Below are 25,422 nucleotides of genomic sequence, written 5' to 3' on the forward strand. Positions count from 1 at the left end.
ACTGTGTTAATATTAGTAATTTTTACCTGGTAATGTGTATCAGAATTACTTACAATGTTTACAAAGTATAAACATCGTAATGCATAAGCATTGTAACGCATAGCAAGTTGCTCGGCGAATGGCACCATGCGAGCAGCCTCCGCCAGATATCTCTCTTTCATTATCATCATACCCTAGAGCTAACACAGTAGATGTCATAATGTGGTATTTGGCAGAACATGATTACTCCAAAATCACAGTTTTGAGCTATAAGTATTTTCGTTGTCACTTAAAAATCAAAAATAAAGCATGCACACCAATGCAAATCAAAATATCATACATCACCATGTTGTTTAGCCGTACACACGTATTTGTGCATTCATCTGACTCGTAATTAGCTATAATTAGCAAGACTTATTTTTAGATCAAACAGCCATTTTTTGGAGGTATCATGTTCTGACCAAACAACACACATTATATCGACAGATATTCCTTAGGCACAGAGGTAGGTAGAACAGATACTTCCCCATATATACCTACGGCTCCAAGAGCCCTGGGCATGTCGGTTGTAGACATCTTTCGAACTACCTGACACATTCTCTATTCCCTTCAGGCTCTCCGTCAGGTACGACTCAAACGCCACCGACGATGCATCATTTATAGTGACTCTCTAAGTTCATTACAGCCACCGTGTTTTGGTTTTCTGCGGTTTTCTAGCTTCGAGGCGCGAATGCGAGCCGGTCTCCCATTTGAAAAAGTCTCTCTCCGCAGAGAGCAGGCAGACCTACATGTTATGATACTGACATAACATGAAAATTCAAGCATTTCCATCTTTACTTCAGAAAATGGAAGACAGATGGCAGCATGATCACGAAACAAGCTCAACTCGGCAACATAAATACGTTATGGCCACACATACACTCAGGACACACATTCCGGTATGTGCCGATTTGTTAGAAATTCTATAGAGGAAAGTGTACGAGGTGCATGCACGGTTGAGTAGTAGGCACTGTGTTCCTTCACTTATCACACTCATCCATTTATTCATGCCATTTTTCATGAATTACATTACCTCACTCATCATGGTACCACAGTAAAATTTTACTGGGTACCAGGCCATGTAGGAATACCGGGAAACGAAAAAGCAGACACCGCAGCCCGGACAACAACCAACATTGATAATAACCTTCTTGTACCTGCCAGTGACTCAATCCTTCGAGAAGTGATGCATCGCCGCTGACAGGAGCATTGGAATGGAATAGTCAAGAAATAATAAACTACATGTCATTAAGCCCACACTTGGCCTCTAACGTTCGATCTGCAGGACTAATCGAAAGGAGGAAGTTCTGCTTGCTCGATTGCTCATAGGACAAGCCATTTTTTTTACATGTTAACTGGTGGGGATTTTGCCCCACTAGCTTTTCTATTTGCCCCATCAGTGAAGATAGAAAATGACCACTGGTGGGGCAAAGCCCTTTTCTTGTTTTCCTGAAGCAGTTTCAACTTCAAACCCTACCAATATATCATCTTGCTTCCTTTGTACTTGTAATAATTTTCTACCTCTCATATGTTTTTTATATTGTTTGTAATCAATGCCAGCACCACGCAACCCTCTCCGATCATGCCCACAAACTCTTGTTTTTGCCTATTTAGTGCATTTTTTGCGTACCTTCATGTACCTATTTTTGCAAACACTCCTGTTCTGCATGTGCCATACAATATCGACTTGCAACCTCTTGTACATGCAATAATTTCCTACACACAATGTGTCATTATCCCCATTGTGCATAATTTTTGATTGCAACACGCTCTGTAAACTTCTGATAGATTTCTTGCTGTTTTTTTCCAAGTTTGTACATCTCCGCCCTCCGTGTTTTGCATATGTTATGCATCAACACAGAGATAGAGAGTTATAATTAATTAATGAGTTCAATAATTAGCAATTTCATTAGTTAATACTTTTATTAATTAATAAATAGCTGACTCATATTTTTATTGATTAATATTTTCATTAAAATTTGAAATTTTCACCTGCTATGTATAGAACACACTGGAGCTTACTCCGCTTCGAGTTCCCTTTTCTTTTTTTTCTAGTGCCCCACCAGTTTAAATTTCTTATAAAATGGCCTGTCATGGGACACAGTCGCCTCACACATTCTTATCTTTTATTACGAAAGAGTCAACCAGAGTGTTCATATTGTCATCACCGTCATTATTTTACGACCGCTTTTGGTCAAAGTCATCTTTCACTTCATGACATTTTAAATGACCATCGCGATGCACACACATCTCGCATTTTCTAATTCATCAAAGCCATTGGTTTTTTTAAAGCAAATTATAGTCATTTATCATGCGTAGTTTTACTTTCTGGACGTGACAAGAATAAGTTTCATCTTATTTTTAATTAGTCATTTGCGCCAATTAACCCAAAATTCAATCCATTCATAAAAAGAAAAGATCGAGCAACGGTGGGTTGCTGGCACTTGAGGTGAAAAGTGATATCACAGAATAATTCTCTCACCAACGAACGTTGGATATTGCTCGCTGAGTACTTTACTGATGCGTGTGATACTAAAAAATTAAATTTCCTTATATATTTATATATATATAAAATTTTTCTTTTAGTTTCAAACAACAGTCATTAAAATGGCTACAAAATTACAAAAAAAAGGTTTTTTGTTCTATTTAATAGGACAAAAAAAAAACAATTTTATCAAAAAATTAAACAAAAACTACAATTAAATCTTTTTCAAACTACAAAAGATGGCAGCACATAATTATGCACACGTTCAATAATTTGAAAAGCATGGACGATACAGTTTTACACAGACAAGATTTTATCAAATGTCAAAAATTTAATTGCTAAAATAGTTACATTTTTTCTCAAAAGATGGCGTCAAAGTTAATTATTGTCATCTGTTGACGAGAAATGTAACTATTCCGTCAATGTTAAATTATTGAAAAAAATCTAGGTCTTTTGTGAGAAAACGTCAAGATATCACCGCATACAGTAAATGTAAAAAAAAAAGTCTGTTTCTTGACTATTTTCCTAGGGTTTTTTTTTGCAGTATGTTATGTCTCCTGAATAATGAACTAGCTTTGAAAAATCTGTGTTGTATGTTTACCATCTCAGTGTTCTGTTGAAATATGGTAACTCGCATTTATTTGATTACGTAATCGCATTTATTCGCATACATTCTCATTTATTCCTTTTTGCAAACTTATAAGATACAACACTTATTTTTAATTTGTGGATTGTGATCAAAACAATTATTATAATATGCAATGTTATTGCAATTATAATTTTATTTTTGGAAATTACAGTTAGTTTTTGATATTCATTATGCTAACGGCATTAGTCTTGCTTGTATAGTTATGAATGTATATGTTACGGTAACGCAACATCAGCAACTCTTTCCTCCCCCTAATGACGAATGTTCCTTCAAAATATAGTTAATATTTCCCGTGATGAGTGCTCTGAATTCAAAGATCTGTAAATTACCCACTTGAATTGACATTGAAATTTATTCCTCTCTACACATACACTCACTACACTACTGACACGCAAGTACAACTTGCCTTTTCCTTCATATGACAATCCCAGGCAATTTGTAAGTCGGAAGACGGCCTGCAAAGGCAAGGAACCGACGAAAACGTTTAATTCTGGTCTGGTATGAATGGGGCCAAATCCTAAGGATTACACAACCTATGTTATATCCACGGTTTATGCTATATGCGGGTTATGTTGTAAGTGTACTGAACTGTATATGCAACTTTTCGGAATTTCGAAAAAAAGATTATATAAAAAACATTTGAAAAATAAGGTTAAATTAGGGGAAAGTAGAGATATTACAGTCGAATCCCGTTTTAACGAATACCTTTACAGCGAAAATCTCGTTTTGACGGAAACTTTTCATAGTCACCAGATAACTTTACATAGTAACAATGCAAAAACCTGGAATTCCTTTATAACGAAATTTCGTTATAGCGAAAAAATTTCTCCGGTCTCTTGAGGTTCGTTATAACGGGATTCTACTGTACTACAATGGATTTCAATCAAGTACTTTAACACTTTCCAGTAATATGGCCGGTTTTTTTAAATGCGAAATTTTTGATTTGAAAACTGTTTTATTTATTCGAGTTGTTTTTTTTTTGAACGAATGTGAAATTTTTTCATTTGGAATTCCTTATTGCGAATAAATGCAAAATTTCTGGTTTTGAAACTTTCTTTTTGTCAAATTTGCTCGTCTCTAAATATAATAAATATTAAGTAATGTAATTTAAGCCTTTTTGAAGTAGAGGTGAAGCGATTTTTTAGTTTGTACTTTATCCCATAGATGGCGAAACTATATGTTTGTTTCCACCGACTCTTATGCTCCCGCAAATTTAAAAAAACGGAGCTCCTGGATTTTTTTTGTAATCCATAAGACACTTACATTTAGAATTATTTACCAGTGCCGGGAAGGGTGTTTACAAACAGGCTACTGACACTCGATTCAACAGTGATGGACTGTTGCTAACTTATTTTGACATGTTTCACTTGTGATCAAAGTAAACTTGGCTTATCAAAGTAAACACAGCGGCTTTTTCGCAAGCCGCTGTGCTTATTTCGCAGATGATGTGAAGCTGATGGGAGTAATCGGGAATCAAAACGATAGGGAGTTGCTCCAGACCAACTTAAACAGGATTTCAGCATAGGCAAATGAATGGAGCATGACGTTTAGCGTTGATAAGTGCATGGTTGCTCATTTTGGTTCAAACAACCAACGTTTCTCTTACAAGTTGAATGGTGTCACAATACCAGATGCAACTATGGTCACCGATTTTGGAATTCTCATTGACGAGCGGCTTAGGTTTTCTGAACATTGTTCAGCGGTGGTCAAAAAAGCGAATAGAATGCTTGGTCTCATTTTCAAAAAGGTCTCTTCGCGTTCTCCTAAAGTCATTCTTCCGCTTTTTCGAGGCTTAGTTCGTCCTGGACTAGAGTATGCTGTAAGGTTTTGGAGACAACACCTACAGAGGGATATAGAGTTGGTTGAAGGGGTGCAGAGAAGAGCTATACGTGGCCTTATTGGAACACGGGGCTTGAGTTATGAAGAGAGACTTCATTTTTTGAATATGTCTACATTGGATGAACACAGGTGTCGAGGAGATATGATCGAAGTGTTCAAAATTTTCAATGGGATGGATAGGATGGACCATGAACTTTTAGTACACCGCCAATCGACTGCTTTTACAAGGGGACACCAGTATCGATTGGTGAGGGACAATGCAAGGTTATGGTGTCGCAGGGAATTTTTCTCTAATAGGGTTGTTAATAAATGGAATAGCTTACCCCCGGAGGTAATAAATTGTAACACAATTGACACGTTTAAAAAGAAATACGATAAACACGTTGGGGTGAATCGAGAAGCTCTATCCATACTCAGAATAAGACAACCATAATTATTCTTTATGGGCGTTGTATAATATTTTATCATGTGTATATATTGATTATCAATTTTGTTAATTGCATTTTTGATTGGGTTGCTGCATTTTTTTTTGGAAATGTATGATAATCATATTTTTATGGGCATCTATTTCTCAGCCACCTCGTTGGGCATTTTGCCTGTTGTGGCGTTGTATTTGTATTTGTATTTTTGTTTAGGAAACGACACCTCGGGCTTTTTGAAATGCAGCATACATCTACATCTGAGTGAATATTGTTTAAATTCGAAGATTGTAGCAGGCAATTTGAAATGTAGATGCCAGCACTGGATGATACGGACAAAACAGCACATACGTACTCAAACTAGGGTTACCAGGATCGAAAACTGAGAAAGACAGACGCTTGCATGCTAGAACTCCTTAATACACTGAAGTATATGAAGGCGTCTTATTGCATGCGCACCATTGGTGACGTCACGTATCCCGATTTTCCCAATAGATGGCGCTACTATTTCGGCCAATAAAACCGGCCACATTGACAATTTTTCCTAACAGAACTGCTAAAAAAACAGAAACAAAAAATTCTGGAAATTTCGGCGGCTATTGGTGAATGCGTGTGTGGGGGAAAAAAAACAACAAAAACACTCATATCAAGGAAGAAATACATGTTTTGAAGTGGAAAAAGAAAATTTTCCTGAAAAAAAGACGAAACAGTGAATTTTTCTGAACGTGGGAGGACGCTTCAAATGACATCAAATAAAGGACACGTCCGGTTGGTAACCCTAGCTCAAACTGCCCATGCGAGTAGGACCGGAGTTGTGCTCGGTTTGAAAGAAAGAAATATATTTGAGGGGTTTATATAGGCTATATACGCAGGAGTGACCTCTGGGAGTGCAACATCGGACTTGGAATGGGGAGCATAAGGAAGCTTCCAGAGAGATTTTGAGTTACGAACCGCATCAGAAAACGTTTCAAATTTATAAAAACTGATTACAATACAATACAAATACAAATACAACGCCACACCAGCCAAATGCCCATGACACACACACACATATAAAGGATTTTTTTCTCGGTATTTCAAACTTGGTCACCTTATAGACCCCATCGTCCATGAGAGATGTTGGGAGAAAAGTCAACCACTTTAGTGCATCTGCTCCTAATGAGCAGAGTGGCCATACGTCCCGTATTTGCTGGGACAGCCATGTTTTTTCCGTTTTTCTGGCTGTTTCGATATTTTTGCAAAAATCCCTCGGTTTTTCTTTAACGAAGCCAACGTGGATTTTATTCTTCAAATCCCCAGTTAAAAAATTATCTTCGAAATTCAGAAATTACATTACGGTAATTATGACTTCAAAAATATGAACATTACTTTCACAATTGCCATGCTCCTTTTTTTTAAATTCACTACAATTTGAAGTGGAGCTTGATCATTTCACGTATTTTTCTAGAGCAAATATGGTCAGCCTACTAATGAGCAAAAGCACTCGTTTTAAGAGATCAAGTTTACTGTCAGCTTCCAAAGATATATTGACAATTGCATGTAATAATCTTCATCTTCGAAGCTATATAAAGTGACCATACATCCCGTATTTCCCGGGACAATCCCTGTTTTCACTGTTTTTCTGGCTCTATCGACATTTTTGCCAAAATGTCCAGTTTTTTCACGTATTTTCGACAAAGCCAACTTGAGTTTTATTCTTCAAATTACCGATTAGAATTATCTTCCCAACTCAGAAATTACATTACGATAATTACGACGACAAATAAGAGTATTTATTTCACCTATTTGTCATGTTTTTTTTAATTCACTGCAGTTGGCAGTACCGCTTCATTTCCGACCATTGGCGACTTTTCTGTGAATTTGGTAACTTTGCTCACTTTTGGCATAATTTGTGATGATAATTGGCAATTTGTCCCGTATTTTCTCGTATTCCGAAGTTGAATATCCCATATTTTCCTCGAGCAAATATGGTCAGCCTAAGCTATACACTTCTTAAGAATATGTAATGCCTCCAAAATATTCAAAAACTGATTTTTGCAAAATATTTGTTTATAAAATAAACATGTGCAAAAGAAGAGAAATAATAATAATAATTTTTTTTTGTGAAAATAAGAAAAAAAAGAACAAAAAACTACGCGAAAATGTCCCTTTTTTAAAACTAACTATCTTTTTGGTGTTGACAACGATTGTTTGAACGTTTACTATGAGTGACATGATTCCCATACAATCTTGGACGGACAAAATGCTCGGGGGTTGAATGTTATCATTTCTTACTTTTTTACTGTACACCTTAAGGCGGAATTACATTGGACGAGTTTACTAGCTATTTTTCGGCGAGAAAAGTAGCTGGCGAGCGAACCGGTTTCGAATAGCGCAGCTAATTTCAATTACACAGGACTAGTAAAATCGATCACTAGATCAAGCGAGCAACTCTTTTTCTTTCCCTTCCTTTTTGGGTATTGCCGTCTTTCTCTTTTGTTGCAAGGTTGCCTACCCTTCAACTTTTCTTGCACTAGCAGAGCGAGCGGCGATTTTACTTGCTAACGTTATTACGCAGAGCGAGTTTAGTAGCAGCGAGTAAAAACCGCAATCAAGTAGCTAGTAAACTCGCCCAATGTAATTGAGCCTTTACTTGTAAGGGAGATTCTGTACAAAAATTCAGTTCTAGCGTCCCGAATAATGAACATGGACTGCATAATTGAATCCTTAATGACTAAACATATGTTAATACCGCGTTTCTTTCGGAAAATGTGTTTGAGAGAGAGACCAAATGCCGTTGTGGTGGCCCGATGGTGTTACTCGCGGCTTCGTTCGCGTGGATAAGTAATCTGAAAATTACTCGGCGATGATTCCCTCACATAATATTTGGACCCCTCATCACTCCCTTCGGGAATGGATTTCAAAAAATGCCGTCTTGGTGGGTTATATTATAAAATATAATATTAAATAAATTTCATATTTATGGCTTCAGCGCTTTGGGATCAGTGTGTGACGATTACTCCATGTATATAACCTATGAAACTCTCTTCCCCCATGGGTTTGAATTTTGAAAAATCCCTCCTCAGCAGCGAGTCTCTACATTACAACACAAAAATACTGACGAAATTTCATATTTATATCTTCAGCGTTTTCAGCTCGGCATGACTTTTCCACATGACCCCCCCCCCCCACCCCCTTGGGGAGAATTTCTTAGTGGAAGTACACCTTCCTAGTTGGTAGATGAATATAAAATGTCGATGGAATGAAATAAAGCTACTGACGGAATTTCATGAATGGGAAGTTTGAACCCCACCCCCCACTTTATGACCCCCTCCTTAGGGGTGGAATTTCGAAAAAAACCCTTTTTAGAGCGTCTTTACATTATGAAATACACTGAAGTGCCAAAAGCCATGGGCTCCCTCTTACTATCGTGCCCGGGATCTCCTTTTACCCGACGAAGTGCAGCAATATTAAGAGGTATCCCATGACTTTTGGCAATTTAGTGTAAAAATATTGAACAAATTTAATTTTAATTTTTGAACCAGTTTCGACTCGGCGATGACGAATCAGTCAGTCAGGACATGTTATTTTATATGCATAGATAATGTGAATATATAATTTCGGACATCCGGGATTTAGACGTGTATTTGTGAAAAAAAACCACAGAAAATACATCCGAATACGTTATAAAAAAGCCAACAACGTGACTGTATTTTATTACACACACAAAAAAACAACATGGTCTTCAGAAATACAAACTAACACAATAAATCTTACAATGCATCGTACACTAAAAGCTAGCGAATCATTATATATAGTATATATTTATAATATATATATATATATATATTCAATTTATTTATGTAATAAATAAATAATAATCATTACGTATTTACACATTTACACGTAATTACACGGATGGTCTATCATTTATTTATTCTCATTATTACAAAGAAAAAAAAATACACAAGAATTACGAACACTAAAGTGCAATTTATCATTTGTAACAGTACAAAAATTTTTAAGTACATTCATAATGGATAGCTAAACATTTACTGTGGTCTCAAACTCGTTTAAAATACCGTTCCATATACACATATATTAATTTATAATATATATACTTCTCATTATTTCATCAGCAAAAAATATTCTGCATTTACCTTGTTTCAGGCCGTAATACTAATTACAGTATTTTCCGATCAGATCATGACTCATTATCTAATATCCATCCAACGGTGCATATTTAGATAAATTAATTACAATAAGAAATACAGCGAAACCCTCTCTAGAAATGGGGCCGAAAGTCTGCGTGAAAAGGGCCGTAAAATTTTTTTCTGGTCCGGAAACTATTTCGGAAGCCTTATCTCCGGGAAGACCGTCTCTGTGGCCATCTTAGAGAGGTTTTTACTGTATTTATCCTTCAATTAAGTACTTAAATGTAAAATTGAAAATCTTAATCGTTTCGGTAATCCATTCGGTTATAAATACGACATTTGTTGATCAAAAGAAAACCTTAATAACGATTATAATGATTAACAAACTTCCTCAAGGAGTTAATTGAATCTTAAATGGCGGAAAGTGATTATTATTTTTAAAGATATGGCCGTTAAAGCAGTTAAGATGGAGACCCCAAAAAAAGAGGGTCGTTTCAACTTAATATGGGAATTTCTGTTCGGATACATATGGTTATTGCTTGTTGAAGCAGACTGCGTTGATGATAATCACTCCCTTGAAAATGCCGTAATTATGAGGCATTATGCTTATCGGAATGAGGCTGGGGATTTCCTTGAAGCAGCGTTTCTCAACTCTTTTTGTTTTTCAAATACAATAAAAAATTACTTGAACGCAACCAAAAAAAAAAGCTATACGAGAAGATATAGAATACCTTCACCAAAAGTATTTGGTATTTTAATTAATTAACATTAATACATTACATAGAATTTACTATTAACATATATAGTCATGGGAAATTTACTTTTCTCTTGAAATACTGATACATATTTCGTTTTACTGAAATTCATAACCTGGACTCTGTATATACAAAATTACAATAAACATGATTTATCCCTCGCTTAAAATGATTAGAATAATACAATGAAAATACTCCAAGATCACGACATAATACTGTTGATAATCATTTAAAAATTATTAATTATACATATATTTTGAATCGATCGGTATTATACATTTTTCTTGATTACATTTGATCCTTCAATATAATTTTCAGTAATCTAATAGCAATTAATTACACGTGAAATATAAACGAAACGTGACTGATAATGATAACATTAATTAATGGACTTCTGGACCATTTTGTATGGCGTTTTCTTTATAATTAAACACCAACTAATATCATAATAACGTAATACTGAAGAAATATTAAATACACTTAATGTTATTCGATTATCGAAAAAATATTTATCACTTTTCTGGACTATTAATGACGACTACGAAGAGAGTATGAGTACTATAATGAAATATAGACTCTGAGACCATTCTCATGACTATTCCTGAAAACGAAAAAACACTTTTTTCTTGAATTTTCAAAAAAAATTATCATTTGGAAAACATTCTTCATAAAAATGAAATGCTCCAAAATTTTAAATTAATTAAATTGAAGGTAAAATATTCATATTGATGAATATTTAGGCTAAATCAATACTAAACTCCTAAATAGCAAAACAATTATTGTCAATAAGTGGTTACATTAGAACTGATGCCACGCTTTAGGTTTAGAGGTGCAGATAAAATTTTATTGCCACAATTATTAATTAAGCCAGTGATTCCTAACTGGAGCAATTAAGGTTGCAGCTGGAGTGATAATGGAAAAAATTACATTGTCACATTTTCGGCAATGACTGAAATATTAGAGAACTTGCGACTCACCCTAATACTATAATTATATTATTATTATAATACGATACATAAAAAAACAACATATTGACCCAGGAGCGTTGAAATGACTAAACACAAGAAAAGATTTCATAAGAGAACTCTACCTTTTTCAGAGTATATTCTTAGTACCGTAAACTAGGGTGACTTGGGTGCATACTATAATTCATTCAAGATGATATCATAGCCAAGAGGAGCGAAATTACTCTTCGAAATTATTTTTTCGGATAAAACTGAGTACAGAGTATTATATGACATGCGAGAAAGATCATGAACTAGAATATCTGCTGCCATCTATCATTTTTAAAACACAGCTGTCATAATTTTTCGATTCAAATTGGTGACCGATTTTTGATTGAAATAAAATAGAGAAGAGATTCTGAGTTGTTTTTTTCTCTCTTCCTTTTTTTTATTATCATTATTATTATTATTATTTTGTATTGGGAGAGCATTTATCAGTTCGCATTCGGAAAGAAAAATTCTTTTTGAAAATAGGTGGCAATTCTCAGTGATTTCTAATGTGGAAGTTATACTGCGGATCAGGAAAATTTTAAAAACGACTTAAAGAGTTAAATATGTTTGTTTTATTACTACTTTTGTTGTTACTTAAATGGTTCATATTTGTGGAGACATGACTTATGGACAGTATTTTGTATTCGTTACAGGCACATGCACATACAGTTGAACAGATGCCACGAACATAGAAAACGTTAAGCTCCGGACCCTATAGAAATTACACAAAAGATCAGAAGATATTTTTATTTAATTTAAGAAATTAACAACACATTCAGATTAACGCCGGAACAGGCATCCACGACTAGACAGATTTGCATTGTGGGCATTAAAAAAATAATTTCCCGTATTCATATTTGTAATAAAAACGAAATTATGTATTTATATTATTTTTTATGAATTGTCATTTATTCCTAATTAAATGTGGCATTCTACAGAGGGCTTAGTGATTTACACTGTGATAGTAATAATGTCGATCAGAAAAAACGTTAAAAGCCGCTTAAAACGTTAAAGAAACATGCATTACTGGGGAATTCATGAGAAAACATTTGGCGTATCACGGGTGTTTGAAAACATTACAGAAATGAAATAAACTGGTTTAAAGAAGGTGGTCCGTATAACAAAATGATGAAGAAATTCATATTTGAGCCATGATGCCGAAAATGTAGAAAATGAAATATTTGTGAAAAAAAAGGAAAAATCTAATTCAATTCCAAATTCTAAAAAATTGTGCCAAGGAAAGATCCTTAGTGTTTGTTAGCTGCACTGTAGAGTGCCACCCAGATGTCGCATGATATTTCATATTGCAATCTAATTCTGCCGAGAACTTAGTATGTTCAGGAAGTCCATTCTCTAATGATAAAAGAATCCAATATATACAAAATTTTAAATAATTACTCACTATGATAATAAACATCATCAGCAACGTTGACTATATTAGAAAATACAAAAAAAAATTTAGTTATTTTGATCATAAATTATACGTATTAGGACTAGTTGAAATGATATATTTTTGCAAAAACAATATAATAAACAAATACAAAAAAATTATAATATTGCATTGATTATAATTATCTGATGTGTATCTCTCTATGATATAACGTTATATCGGAAAATAACAACATTGATCGAGTGTATACGGTAAAACTGCTGGTGTGTGTGGAAATGCGGATAAATAAGAACTTCTGGCCATTCTTCTCTGGTATATTTCAGAAATTATCACTAAAAAATTGTAAGTATTCTGTGAAAAAAATACTAAAAATACTCGTCAATTACATTCATTATCAAATCACTAAATGGAATACAATTACGAGTTCAGTCAGTCTTTCGTTATTACCATGATCCTCCCTAACCATTTATCTCACTAGACAAGTTTCAGACCACATTGGTGGGCGATGTCCTCCCAAAACTGTATGGGAGGACGGGTCATTTTGACGATTCAGACACACAGTCATGAAAGACACATGTTTTTAACATGGGCGAATCATTGAGATCTGTGTACGGGTGCGGGGAAATACCCTATTCTCCCGATCGGGTATCGAATTGACTTGACGAGAAATGTATAGAGCGTGTGCATTGCATGTTAATGTGAATGTTCTTTGACAGGAAGGTTCACAACAACAGCTACGACAAACAACAATCTCACAGCAGCTGGTCAATGACTGGATAAAGTAGAGACATGTGTTCGGCGCCCTTGATCGGCAATTTGTTTATCGAATAGTGATGGACCATCTCTGGAATGCTCGAGAACGGATTGCTAAACTGCCCTAAGATGAAGCGACCATCGGTCTGTACAATTTTCATGTGCATAAAACCTCGGGCGCTCCTGCAAGAAGAGAGGATGAACCATTCATTACAATTAAAAGCTTTCTTGAAAAAATTCAACCATTATGCATGTGCTAAATTCCAAACCAAAAATTTTCTAAAAATCAACTTTAAAATTCGAAGAAAATATGCAAAATGATCAACAAAAAAAACAAATGTTTTTAATCAACCGACGAATGATTATTGGTGAGAATACAAGAAATTAGCGAAATTCCTATGTGGCCTTAAGTAAAAAAGAAATACAAGTAAAATTGTGCCGCTATTTATTTTACTGAAACAAATTCATCCCGCGACGTTTGGACGAGATATCGGTGATTGAAACTCTTGATTGTGAAAATTTTAGAAAAAAAGTCGCAAATTTTTGGTACTTGGTTATTTTAGCATGTAAAAAGTGAAATATGTGTCAACGATTTTTTTTAGATTGTTAACATAAATTTACTTTTGTGTAATAGACAAATCTGTGTAGTCTCTTAAATTTTGTGCGAATTTCACAAAATTTGAGACCACACAAACTTTTCAACATTTGCATCGCCTTCGTACAATTTTTTTTGCAAATATTTCATACATATTTCTTGTTACCGTATATTTATTTTCATATATTGTTTTAAATTTTAGAATTCATTGTGAAATTTTTATTGCTTTCGGACACTTCATGTGCAATATCCCCGTATAATTTAACCCCTCTACTAACATGCAATGAAAAAATAAAGTAATAATCGTGCAAGTTTTCTGGTACACCACTTTGGCTCTAATTAAAGTTCAAAAACATTTTTTTAAAATTATTTAGTACGCAATGAATTAATTGACCTAACCTGGTTCCTGACAGTTTTGTCGGCACTACAATTTAACATTGAAGGTTTAGTGTAAACGCCCTTCAACTCTATACGCTTATAATAATAATAATAAATACTCATTCAAATATGTTGAACAATACATATTAATGAATATTTTTTTTCGCGGGAAGAAAGTCATATAATTTGTTTTATACGTTTGTTATTGAATATTTTCTAAAAGCAGTGTTTACTGCATCATAGAAAAATATAATGCAGTAAACCCTTTTATAGGGGAGGAACATCTAACTAAATTCTATTAATTAACACATTTAAAAAACTAGTTATCTCTCACTTGTCCTGTCATCTGGTAATAGCAACGTAGTGATACGGCGTTTAATACTGCAAAATACCGACAGTCAACAACTCATGTTGATGTTACACAGGGGCTAAAAAATTAGAGGTACAGTCGTACATTCGCGGGGGTCACGTTCCGGGGGGGGGGGGTGACCACGAATAACTCAAATCACAAAATTTTGTTTTTTTAGGCATCTCGTTTACGTCGTATTTGCTTTATGTGGAAGAAGTAGACGGGGGGGGGGGGGTGAGCAATGACGATGTTTTCTGAAAAAAACCATCATAATGCCCGTTAGAAGTTTCTCCAAATTTCTATTCATTTGTTACAGTATGTTAACAAGGTTCCGCATGTCCTCAGCGTATCTACCAAATTTTCTATTCGTGAAAAACGCACCTGGATGGGAGTATGCCATGGAAACAATTCATTGCGGATTTAAACTTACGAAACCCTTCACTATGTTGCTCATAATGAACCTGCCTTCTAATTTTCGATCATCTTAACGGGGTATAATTTAGGTTTCAGAAGCAGTCAGCTCGATTAATATCTGCTATGTGTATTTTTGAGTTGCTGTTAATCAATTCCCTAATTTCTTCTATGTCTACATCAGTGAACCCTTCTCCATTTACAATGCAGAAAAAGTGTTTCCGTAGTCCACGCTTTCCTACTATTCATAAAATGTACTGGGAGTTGCGACTTATTGCTTTCCTCAATGCTAACTGATTTGCTTCTCGGCAACATGATAAATCTAGTGTCAAAGTTCTGGTCGTTCATGTTCATTGATTAGCAGATTTAATCATGACAGTTAGTGTGCAATTTATGCAATACATAACTTGCGTATCTTTTTTAATCGCACCGACAGAAAAACGGAATTTCATACATAACAGACATATGCATCAAGGACTATATTGAAGCAGGCGTAGCTACAGCAATGGCTGATCGCATTTGAAGTTCTTTTTCCCTTGAAAATATCTGACTGTATATTTTCTTTGATACCGTAATAACGGAAAATCTCAGAGAAGAATGTAATCTTTGTCTACATTTCGAAATTTCCTAGCACGTTTTCTACATTTAGACAAGAACCTGAAAAACCTTCAGGAGGGATTTTTTAAACGATTATTTACAACACGTACGATCTATATGTGTGTACTTCGCTTAGAATGGAAGGAAAGAGGCAGACCGAGCACCAGATGGATAGAGGAGGTGTTGCAAAGCACCGGAATGAAGCTAGCACAACTGAGGCAATGTGAATGACAGACCAGCTTCGAGAGCCATGATGAATAGTATGAACAGGAGTCGGAATCGACTCGATGGTTCCTAACAACAGCACTTCGCTGTACTATGACTATTTATCTGACTACCGTCTGTACTTTAAAGTATCGTCAGTAGTGGAAAGGTCAGTATGGTAATAAATTTTGCGCTGGAATGATAAACAAGCATGAACAAGCAGGTTGACCATTTTGCCATGGATGATGGATGAAACTTACTTGAGAGACAACGAATAGTCGTTCTTGGAGCTTTCGCTGTTCCGAACGAGATAGCTGCCTTCCTTGAGCACCCTTAGTAAGTTTTCTGCATCATGACGGCTTATTGAACCGTGGTACCACCTGCAATAAGAAAAAAAGAAAAACAAAATGGTCGAATTAAATCTAAAAACGCAACAGCTTATGAGCACTTTCAAATATTGTCAATTTTACACCCGTTTGTTAATTATAGGACGACTTCTAGTTTTTGTTACAATTAAAAGAATAATGACGTGAAATTTCATATTTTTCTTTAACAAATGTTTCTCTTTTAACGTATCTTAAGACTAGAACTGTCATTCTGACCGCTTTTCAAACATCCACCGCCATTTGTAACTCCATTTTTCCAAAATTTTAAGATTTCCCTCCGTGGTTTTTCCTACTTCGTCGAAGGGAATTCCTTGGAGCAAAGGCGAGAATTTTAAGACATGCCAATGATTTTTAAAAACTATTTCTACCTAGAAATACCGAGGGGTCATCTTGACCGCAGTTGAGAATTTCGTATATAGCTTAACAAGATTTTAAATTCACTATGAATGCATTTTTTTTAACAAATAAAATGATTCATTTTCTCAGAATCGTTCACGTTTCGTTACATTGCAGGCGTAAGCAAACATACAGGGTGTTTCAAAAGAAGATGGGCAAATTTCTAAAAGGTAATAGAATGAATTGGAATTTGAAAGGAAACGTTGAGAAAGAGAAAAGTTGGAAAAGCACCACATAAACTAACATGCAACGCTTCTTTCCTTCATTTATGCTGTTCTTTCCCAACATATCTCTGCTTTTTTGAACTCAAATATCTCAGTGAATGTTGAAATAATAAACTTTTATTTATTTTTTCCTTGGCCTTAGGGGAGAAGACAGGGCAAAAACTTCTAACTGAAAGTTAATAGACAGAAAGACCGTAGAGAAATTTCGCGTTTTTTATTTTATTTCACACTATTTTCACTCTCGAAACTGATACAGTGATTTCTGAACACATTTAGAGCATTTTTTGAATTAGAACCATATCTCTAAGACAAACGGTTGATGAGAAACTGACCGATTTAGGACTTACAGGACACACTGTATACCTTGGATTAGTATTTTTTTATTTTTGGAACACTTGAAGATATTTTTTAACAACATCAGTTTTTCAGAATGTGTCAGATATAGTCTCCAGCAAAATTCGTTGAAGCTCAGCATGGCCATATTACTCTCCCTTACCTTACGTGCAATCGATTCTAGTGCCAAGTACCATTCCATAACGATGCATTTTAGAGAAAGGACATTGTGCTTTCTACTAGATGGCGGGAGATGAGTTAACTATACAAGAAAAAGCAAATACCAGTTGGAATGGCTCCAAACACGTAATAAACTCGTGTTGTTTGCAATTCACGAAATCTACAAAAGCCGCCGTTAGCACAGTTCCTCGAGGTAACAGCACTCGTATTGGTCTCTATCACCAAGCACTCGCACGAATACACATATACCCGTACAGAACAGACATTACCGATGCACATCAACGTGATTATGAAGACGGATTTACAGGCAGAATCAATTTACCCCGAAATACACAGGTTCCACCATCCTCCTCTGCCTACTCTCGGATTAGCTTTTGAGATGATGACGATGCCAAATTCCCCCCCTCTCTCTCTCTCTATGTAGTAATTTCCGAACCGCTTAGACGCGCCCGAAGCCCACAAGGCACCATTTACACGGAGCTATACAATTAGACAGGCATAGAACTTGCCTTCGCGAGCTGCTATGCATACCAGATGATGGTGGTGATGATGATGAAGGGATTCAATCTTGACTGGATCAGCCTAATTGCTGAAGCCGGGGAAGTTATGGAATCTGAATCCGGACAGTAACGAGGCAATAAATTCAACTTACCCGACTTAACTCCAAAGAGGAGGAGGTAAAACACGTGGCTTATACAATATCCGGAGTATGTACAAACTGAACACAACAACTGTCCAATATCGATTGGACAACGGCACGAATCAACAAGGAAAAACCATCCACCATTATTATGCAATCGGTAGCATCTAGTGGCCGAAAATTTTGGGGACGCACGCAAAAATGATTTGCAATGCTAAGACACATTTCGAGAAATAACTATACTAATTTTACTGCAAAAATATGCGTTTATTTACAATGGTGCGAAAAATTGAGAGAATTTTTACTCTTGGTTGATTATCTCCAGAACTTTTTGGACAAACTGAAATGAAGTATGGTATGTGCATGGATTGATATAATATAGGTACAAATGCATAAATCATGCGTCAGATTCCTCAATGAAGGACGGTAAAACGCACAGATCACAATATCGAACAAAAAAAGTGTTGATAGCGGGTCTGTTCCCCCCCCCCCACAATACTCCTTTACATGTCACAAGCACAACGTTAATTTATACTGTAAATCAGGCCGTTAAGAGTCCCTGTAGCAGCTGGTCTAACTCCTCCTGCCACGGTGTTTTTTTGCTCCTGATGGTTCTGGATGACGAGCTGCAATTGTCCTCAAAACAGCGCCCTAGGCATGCTCTATAGCAGGTCCCAGTTTAGCCTAACCACTGATTTGTGACATATATTTATCTGGAGAGAACCAGACCGGCTACCTGCCCCACTATTGAGTTGGCGGTTTGATGGTTTGGGCAGGCCTCATGCTGGATGGACGAATAGACCTGAATGTCTTTACCTCCTCCTTTTCCAGATCACGGGCCGCCGATATGTGTTATGAACCTAACGCGAAGTTTGTCCCTGTGCAATGCGTATTATAGTGCTGCTGTCTGCAATCAATTTTTCAAACTAGGAGTATTTCACCAAATACCAACTCCGGATATATCGATATATTTCATTTTACTGCCACTACTTAGTTGGATTCGAAATGAAGGCACCATCGAACAGTGGTCGCCACAAGTTCGTTACAGAAAATATCTTATCTATATTTTTCCCCGGGTTTGAACCTGGGATGGAGTGGCCAGCCAAATCTCCATACCTGAACCCTATAGAACATAAATGAGACGCTCTTGGAAGGACAGTTGCAGCTCCTTATCTCCTTCCCAGAACAATTAGTTAACCAGAACTGGAGGAGTGTTATCGACTGCCACAGGGACTCCTAACATGCTGATTTCCAGCTTGAATCAACGTTGTTTGACCTGCAAAACAGTATGAGGAGGACCCCATACCCTACTATCAACTCTTTTCTAGTTCGATATTGCAATTGTCTGTGCTAGACAGTCCTGTACTAATGCGTCTTACGCACGATCCTACATGTGTAAAATAACCGCTTTATACCTATTTCGTTTGAATTACATCTACCTATGAACATACTAAACTCCATTTAAATTTGTCCAGAAGTTCTGGATATAACAGACAAAAAGTGAAAATTCTCTTAATTTTACACACCAGTGTGTGTTACTGCGCAGGAATGAACGAAAACTGGGTATGAAATTGCATTGGGATAGCGAAATATTCTCCTCTTTAAAGCTCAGAAAAGAGGAAACTATTTTCCAGGAAATTCCAAGAGATCAAATTCCTTCGACGTTTTCGTCGACGGCGATACTGCACATACACATTTAGGAGAAAATATATATATAAAAAAAAATTTAAAGGAAAGCGTGTACATAACACTATCTACAAACACATAACATCGTTTCCCTCTTCACTAAAGTCTTATACTTATATATATCGTGTTACATAGACGAACACAAACACCTAAAAGGAGAAAATCCCTTTTCTGGAACATACAGGGGGACATGAGTGTTAGGGGGATCAAAGTCAAAGAGTATCTGGAATCCATTTTTCGTATGGATCGGCAGTTGTAGTCTCAATGTATAGTATAGCTGGAGAAATGCAGAGTTTTTTTTATCTTCACTCTCAATAAAAGTAAGGATTGGGAGAAATAATCCATTACTTAGGTAAGTGATGGATTATGACAGCGACGTTGTCCTAATGCTACCATATATTTTTCCTCCCTCATAGTGCTGATAATACCATGAAATTCAACCTCGTAGTAAATGATATTATTGGAAGCAGTAAAAGACAATGTTTTCGTATGGACTTGTAAATTTATCTCTCCGTAGAGCAACACTGGAATACGTATTTACGCGGCTGCATCAGGAAAAGTACTAATACTCTCACATACACCAGCGCTAACCATTTCACACAGTGAAACCTCACTACAACGATATTTTTTCGAATCTTGCTTGAAATTGCCTGAAGTCTAATGTTAAACTTCTCGCGATACAACGATGCCTTTACTACCACAAATCCCTCTATAATAATAATTTTTTTAGGAGATTGTAAAATTATTACAACGAAGGTGCTCAACTTTCAGAAGACCGTGGGCCACTTCACTGATCTGAAAACGTGTCGCGGGCCGCTGAAGTGCGTTGGAACTATGGCGTGGTTCATTCACCTGATACGCAAATATGCCGCGGGTCAACTAGGTGATTTGGAAATATGACTTGGGCCACTTGAGCAGTGGGCCACTTGAGTGAACAGAAAATGAGCAGTGGGCCATTTGAGTAATCTATAACTGTGCCACAAGTAACGTAAGTGATGTGAAACTGAGCCACGGGCCACTTAAGTGCTCTGGATCTGCGCAACTTGAATGATCTGTAAATATGTCGTGGGTCACTTGAGTGATTTATAAATGTGGCGCGGGTCATTTGAGTGGTCTGTCAATGTGCTACGGGCCACTTGAATGATGTGGAACTGTGCCACGGGTGGCCTAAGTGCTCTGGAAAACTGCGCCGTGGGTTATTCAAGTGATCTGCTAATATGCTGCGGATCAATTCAGTGATTTGTAAATGTGCCGCGGGTCACATAAGCGAACTGTGTCGATGTGCTTGCGGAACTCTTGAGTTATGCGAACTGTGTGTAACGCAAAAGTGCTGCAAGGGAAGCTACTTCATAGGGTGAAAAAAAACCACCCACCCAGCCACGCACGCACGCACGCACGCACACTTTCATTCATCAACTTATGAATTAGAATTTTTCTAATAATTTTTAAAAAATGCATATAATGCTGATACTAACAACGCAAATTCAGAAGAGATACCAACAACAGCATAAATTTGGTAGCGTCTCTCGATATACCGATAATCCCACTACAACGATATTTTTTCTTAGTCCGCAGATTATCGTTGTACCGATGTTTTACTGTAGTTGGATGTCCGTGTGCCTGAAAGAACTGCACAATCTGATTTCGAATGCACTAGAATATTGCTGGCCAAGCATTGTTCGAAAGGCATTATTTACCTTTCGAACACTTAGCCAGGTTTTAGGACGTAATTAGTTTAATCAGCGTAGTTCATGTACTACATAATTCAGAAAAATCCATTCACTACTAATGGAATCTTTAAAAATAAGGGGGGGGGGTAGTAATATTACATAGTAGAAAAAAAATTCCGATTTCTCTATTCGCGCATCCAACGCCATCTAAATTGGCCAAGCTGATTTTGCTAAAACATTTTAGATCAAGATGAATCCTTATCTGATATGAAACGATCATAGCAGAAGCAGGACATCATGCGAGGCATCGCTTGTTAAGGTAAACAATTGTCATTTATCCCCCAACGAAAGATTGAATTGCCTGTAACTATAGTCGAACCCATATGTGAAGCCACATTTGTCTCGCACATTTCTGGTGCTATAACAAGTTTGGCGTTTTATCGAATCACAAATTAATGTGTATAATCTCTATAAATGGAAGATTTGTTCGCTCAAAAGTTTTGACACTAAGCGGGGTTGGTGCTAAATCAGGAGCGGGGCGCTACAACGGGGTTTGACTGTACTTTACTCAAACCATATACAATCGAATCCCATTATAACGAACTCCAAGAGACCGGAGAAGTCACTTCGTTATAAAGAAATTTCGTTATAAGGGAATTCCGGGTTTTTGCATTATTCCTATGTGAACTTATTTGGGAGATTAGAAAAGTGTTCATTTAAACGAGATTTTCTCTATAATGGTATTCGTTAAAACGGGACTCGATTGTATATAAATCATTCTGAAAAAATCGCCATTGTGTGTGTGCGTGAGAGAGAGAGACAAAAATACAGTGTCGCCAACGATTAAAAAAGTTTTCCTCCCCAACTAAACTCTTCTCAAAAACAATTACAAACTGGGTCTTAACAACCAAAATTAATGTTATCCATTACGGCAAAATATATACAAGGTACATAGCAAACCAGGGTACGACATTTCACTCGCGAACCGTTGAGATCCTTGTATACTTCCAGTTAAAGTTTTAAAATAACGTGTAGTACTCAGGTACGTCATTCATGTTTTAAGGGCTTGTATATTGTTATTAAAATAAAAAATGACTTTTCATACAGTTTCCGTGTGCCAGATTAGAAAGTTGTTGCCCTGTCTCTCCTAATGCGAACAAAAAAAACCCAGTTTCTACGTGCAATATTCACTGAGCTATTCGAATTCGAAAAACGCAGGAAAATTTGGAAAAATACAGCTTTAAATGCGTTTTACCCGCATTTAATGGGCTAATAATAAGTAAAAAGGATCTCACTCCTGGGGATTGGGGGGGAAGGGGCTGATCTAAGATAGGGGGGCCGCAGGCGGAAGAAGGTTGAGAAACACTGGCATAATTACTTAATTAAAGTGTTTGCAATGAATAACAGTTGCTTCCACAATAAAGTGATATGAAGTTTTCCACCCTAGAGCATGGAATATATGCTCCATGCTCTATTTTAATACAGATATACTGACAGAATTAAGCCCCGTAGAGATATCACGTGCTGGCGACAATCACAGTCGAAATATATATATAAGGAGAGCTAAGTCGTGTTTTTGGGGCCGTCGGAGTAATCTCTGGCCTATGACGGTCATTACCGAACACAGGCTACCGATATTGACTTACTTGATGGTTGACTCGGTAAGCTGCCGACTCGGTCGGGCACTTTTGCGACACGAAAAAACACTCCTACGAAATGGCACTTTTACGACGACAGCATTTATACCGGGTACAGGAGATTTCCCCGAGAAACTGACGGAAGTAGTCAGCAACGCGGATGTTGGGTAGGTAATACGAATGAATATGCACATAAACCTAATAGATCCCAAAACACCAATTTCGAGGCTCAGGAAGTAAGATATTCTATTTCGGAAAATTGATTTACGATGGGGATATTGTTCGGTACGGATTGACAAAGGTGAGGTTTTTATTTAGACGCTTTAGTGTGCGGTTTTTTTCCTGTAAATTACGAGATGGGAAAGAGTTTCTTACCCCTGTTTCTCGAGGGTAAGATCAGCATCGACCTTCTCGCCTACAGCACTCAGAGCTGCGCATCCGAAATTCAGAGTGAGGCCTTGCCTCGCCTTCCGGGGCGAATTCGAATTCAAATTCAGATTGAGATTCAGATTCGGCCTCGCTGGCAGACCTGCAAAAAAAAAAAAGAAAAAAAAAAAAAAAAGAGTCAAATATATCGATTAGGTTAGAATCATAATTACAGATAATATATAGATTCATATGTATAGGTTATATTTGAGACAGGTTATTTTTCAAAATTTTTGTAGGTGATAAACATCAATAGAACAAGAAAATTTGTCGTTCAAAAAGAGAAATCGAAACTATATCATTGAAATATTGCACACAGGAATAAGAATTGCAGGTTAAGAAATCGATAAGACATATAAAAATTTGCGTAAGTAGTGGATAAAACGACGAGTAATGTAAAAGAAATACACGGCATATTCTTCCAAAACCGATTGTGGACCAAGGTACGGGAGAGAGAGAGAGAGAGAGTGATGCTCCACATATATATATATACACTGCTGGCCACCCAAATTGCAACACCAAGAAAGACAAGAGATATCGCAACAATATTTATTTTGTAGATAACATGTTGACCAAGCATCAAATGATTAAATTTATAGACTTCTGTGAAGTGTGGTTCCTGCCAAAATCAGTAGCCACAGTAGCCGCCATTGTTGGAGATCACCGCTGCCACACGCCTCGGCATTGATTCAAAGAGACTTTGGATGTGTTCTTGGGGTACAGCAGACCAAGCAGCTTCCACGCGTTGCCAAAGTTGATCTGGTGTGGCAGCTGGGGATGTAATCTGGGTCAATCGTTGAGCAACCATGGACCACATGTTTTCTATCGGCGAAAGATCCGGAGAGCGAGCTGGCCAGGGAAGCAATTCAATCTGGCGATTGACGAAGAACCTTTGGACAATGCGTGCCACGTGTGGTCGCTCATTATCCTGTTGAAATATGGCTGTGGGCAAGCCCTGAAGGTAAGGAAGGACAACTGGCTCCAACACCTCGGAGATGTAGCGCTGGCTTTTTAAAGTACCGGCAATGCGTACCAGAGGAGTGCGAGAGTGGTATCCAATACCGCCCCATACCATAATACCCGGTGCAGGACCAGTGTGGCGGTGCATAACGCAGCTGTTCAACATCCTCTCTCCTCCTCTCTCCACGGTGTCTCCAGACTCGAATCCGACCATCGTGGTGTTGCAGACAGAAGCGTGACTCGTTAGTAAAGACACTTTCATTCCATTGTGCCGTCCACATCCTTCTTTCATAGCACCATTGGCGGCAGAGACGTCTGTGGTTCTGCGTCAAGGGTAGACGAAACAATGGACGTCTTGTGGACGGACCACTCTGCTGTAAATGGCGTCGAATGGTACGCGCAGACACTGGATGATGCGGTACAGACTGAATGTGCTGTGCTATGGTTCGTGATGTGGCTGAGCGATCCGTCACTGCCATACGCACAATACGCCTGTCATCACGTGAAGTGGTGCACTGAGGTGGATGCGATCGAACACGTCGGTCCGTCGTACCCTCCTGCATCCAACGATCACATATCCGCATTACAGTTGTTTGGTTTCGTCCAACACGACTACCGATTTCCCTGAAAGATAATCCACAATCTCGGTAGGCCACTATCCTTCCTCTGTCGAACTCGGATACTTGATCGAAAGATGATAGCTGTTTTCTACGAGGCATAATTGATCGTTTTTTTGAAAAAACCACAAGAAAAACACAATTGCCGTACTTCAAATCGTCGAAATCTCCAAGCTTTAAATAGCGCTTTGAAGTGGCGCCACAGGCGTGCGTGATGTGCGTCTGCGCTGAAATTCTAATCATTTGCATATCTCACCTCCGCTAATGCATGTTGTAAATTTCATATTATTTGCATGC

The 25,422-nt window shown here is 37.1% G+C and overlaps 1 protein-coding gene across 1 annotated transcript in view; it reads right to left on the minus strand.

The window, feature by feature from the left end:
- Nucleotides 1–9,130: 9,130 nt before the first annotated feature.
- LOC149071142 (uncharacterized) overlaps nt 9,131–25,422 on the minus strand; it is a 384,675-nt gene continuing 368,383 nt past the window's right edge. The window contains exons 8-10 of the mRNA XM_089248128.1: nt 23,498–23,651; nt 16,231–16,350; nt 9,131–13,619 (exon numbers count right to left, since the gene is read on the minus strand). Coding sequence (XP_089104254.1) covers nt 13,436–13,619; nt 16,231–16,350; nt 23,498–23,651 — 458 coding nt within the window. The 3' untranslated portion in view covers nt 9,131–13,435. The remainder of the gene's footprint in view (nt 13,620–16,230; nt 16,351–23,497; nt 23,652–25,422) is intronic.

The sequence above is a fragment of the Pholcus phalangioides genome, unplaced genomic scaffold (genome assembly GCF_987345545.1).
Source record: "Pholcus phalangioides strain wild (caught in Gottingen) unplaced genomic scaffold, Ppha-v1.0 ptg000019l_1, whole genome shotgun sequence".
In the NCBI taxonomy this organism is placed as follows: domain Eukaryota; kingdom Metazoa; phylum Arthropoda; class Arachnida; order Araneae; family Pholcidae; genus Pholcus; species Pholcus phalangioides.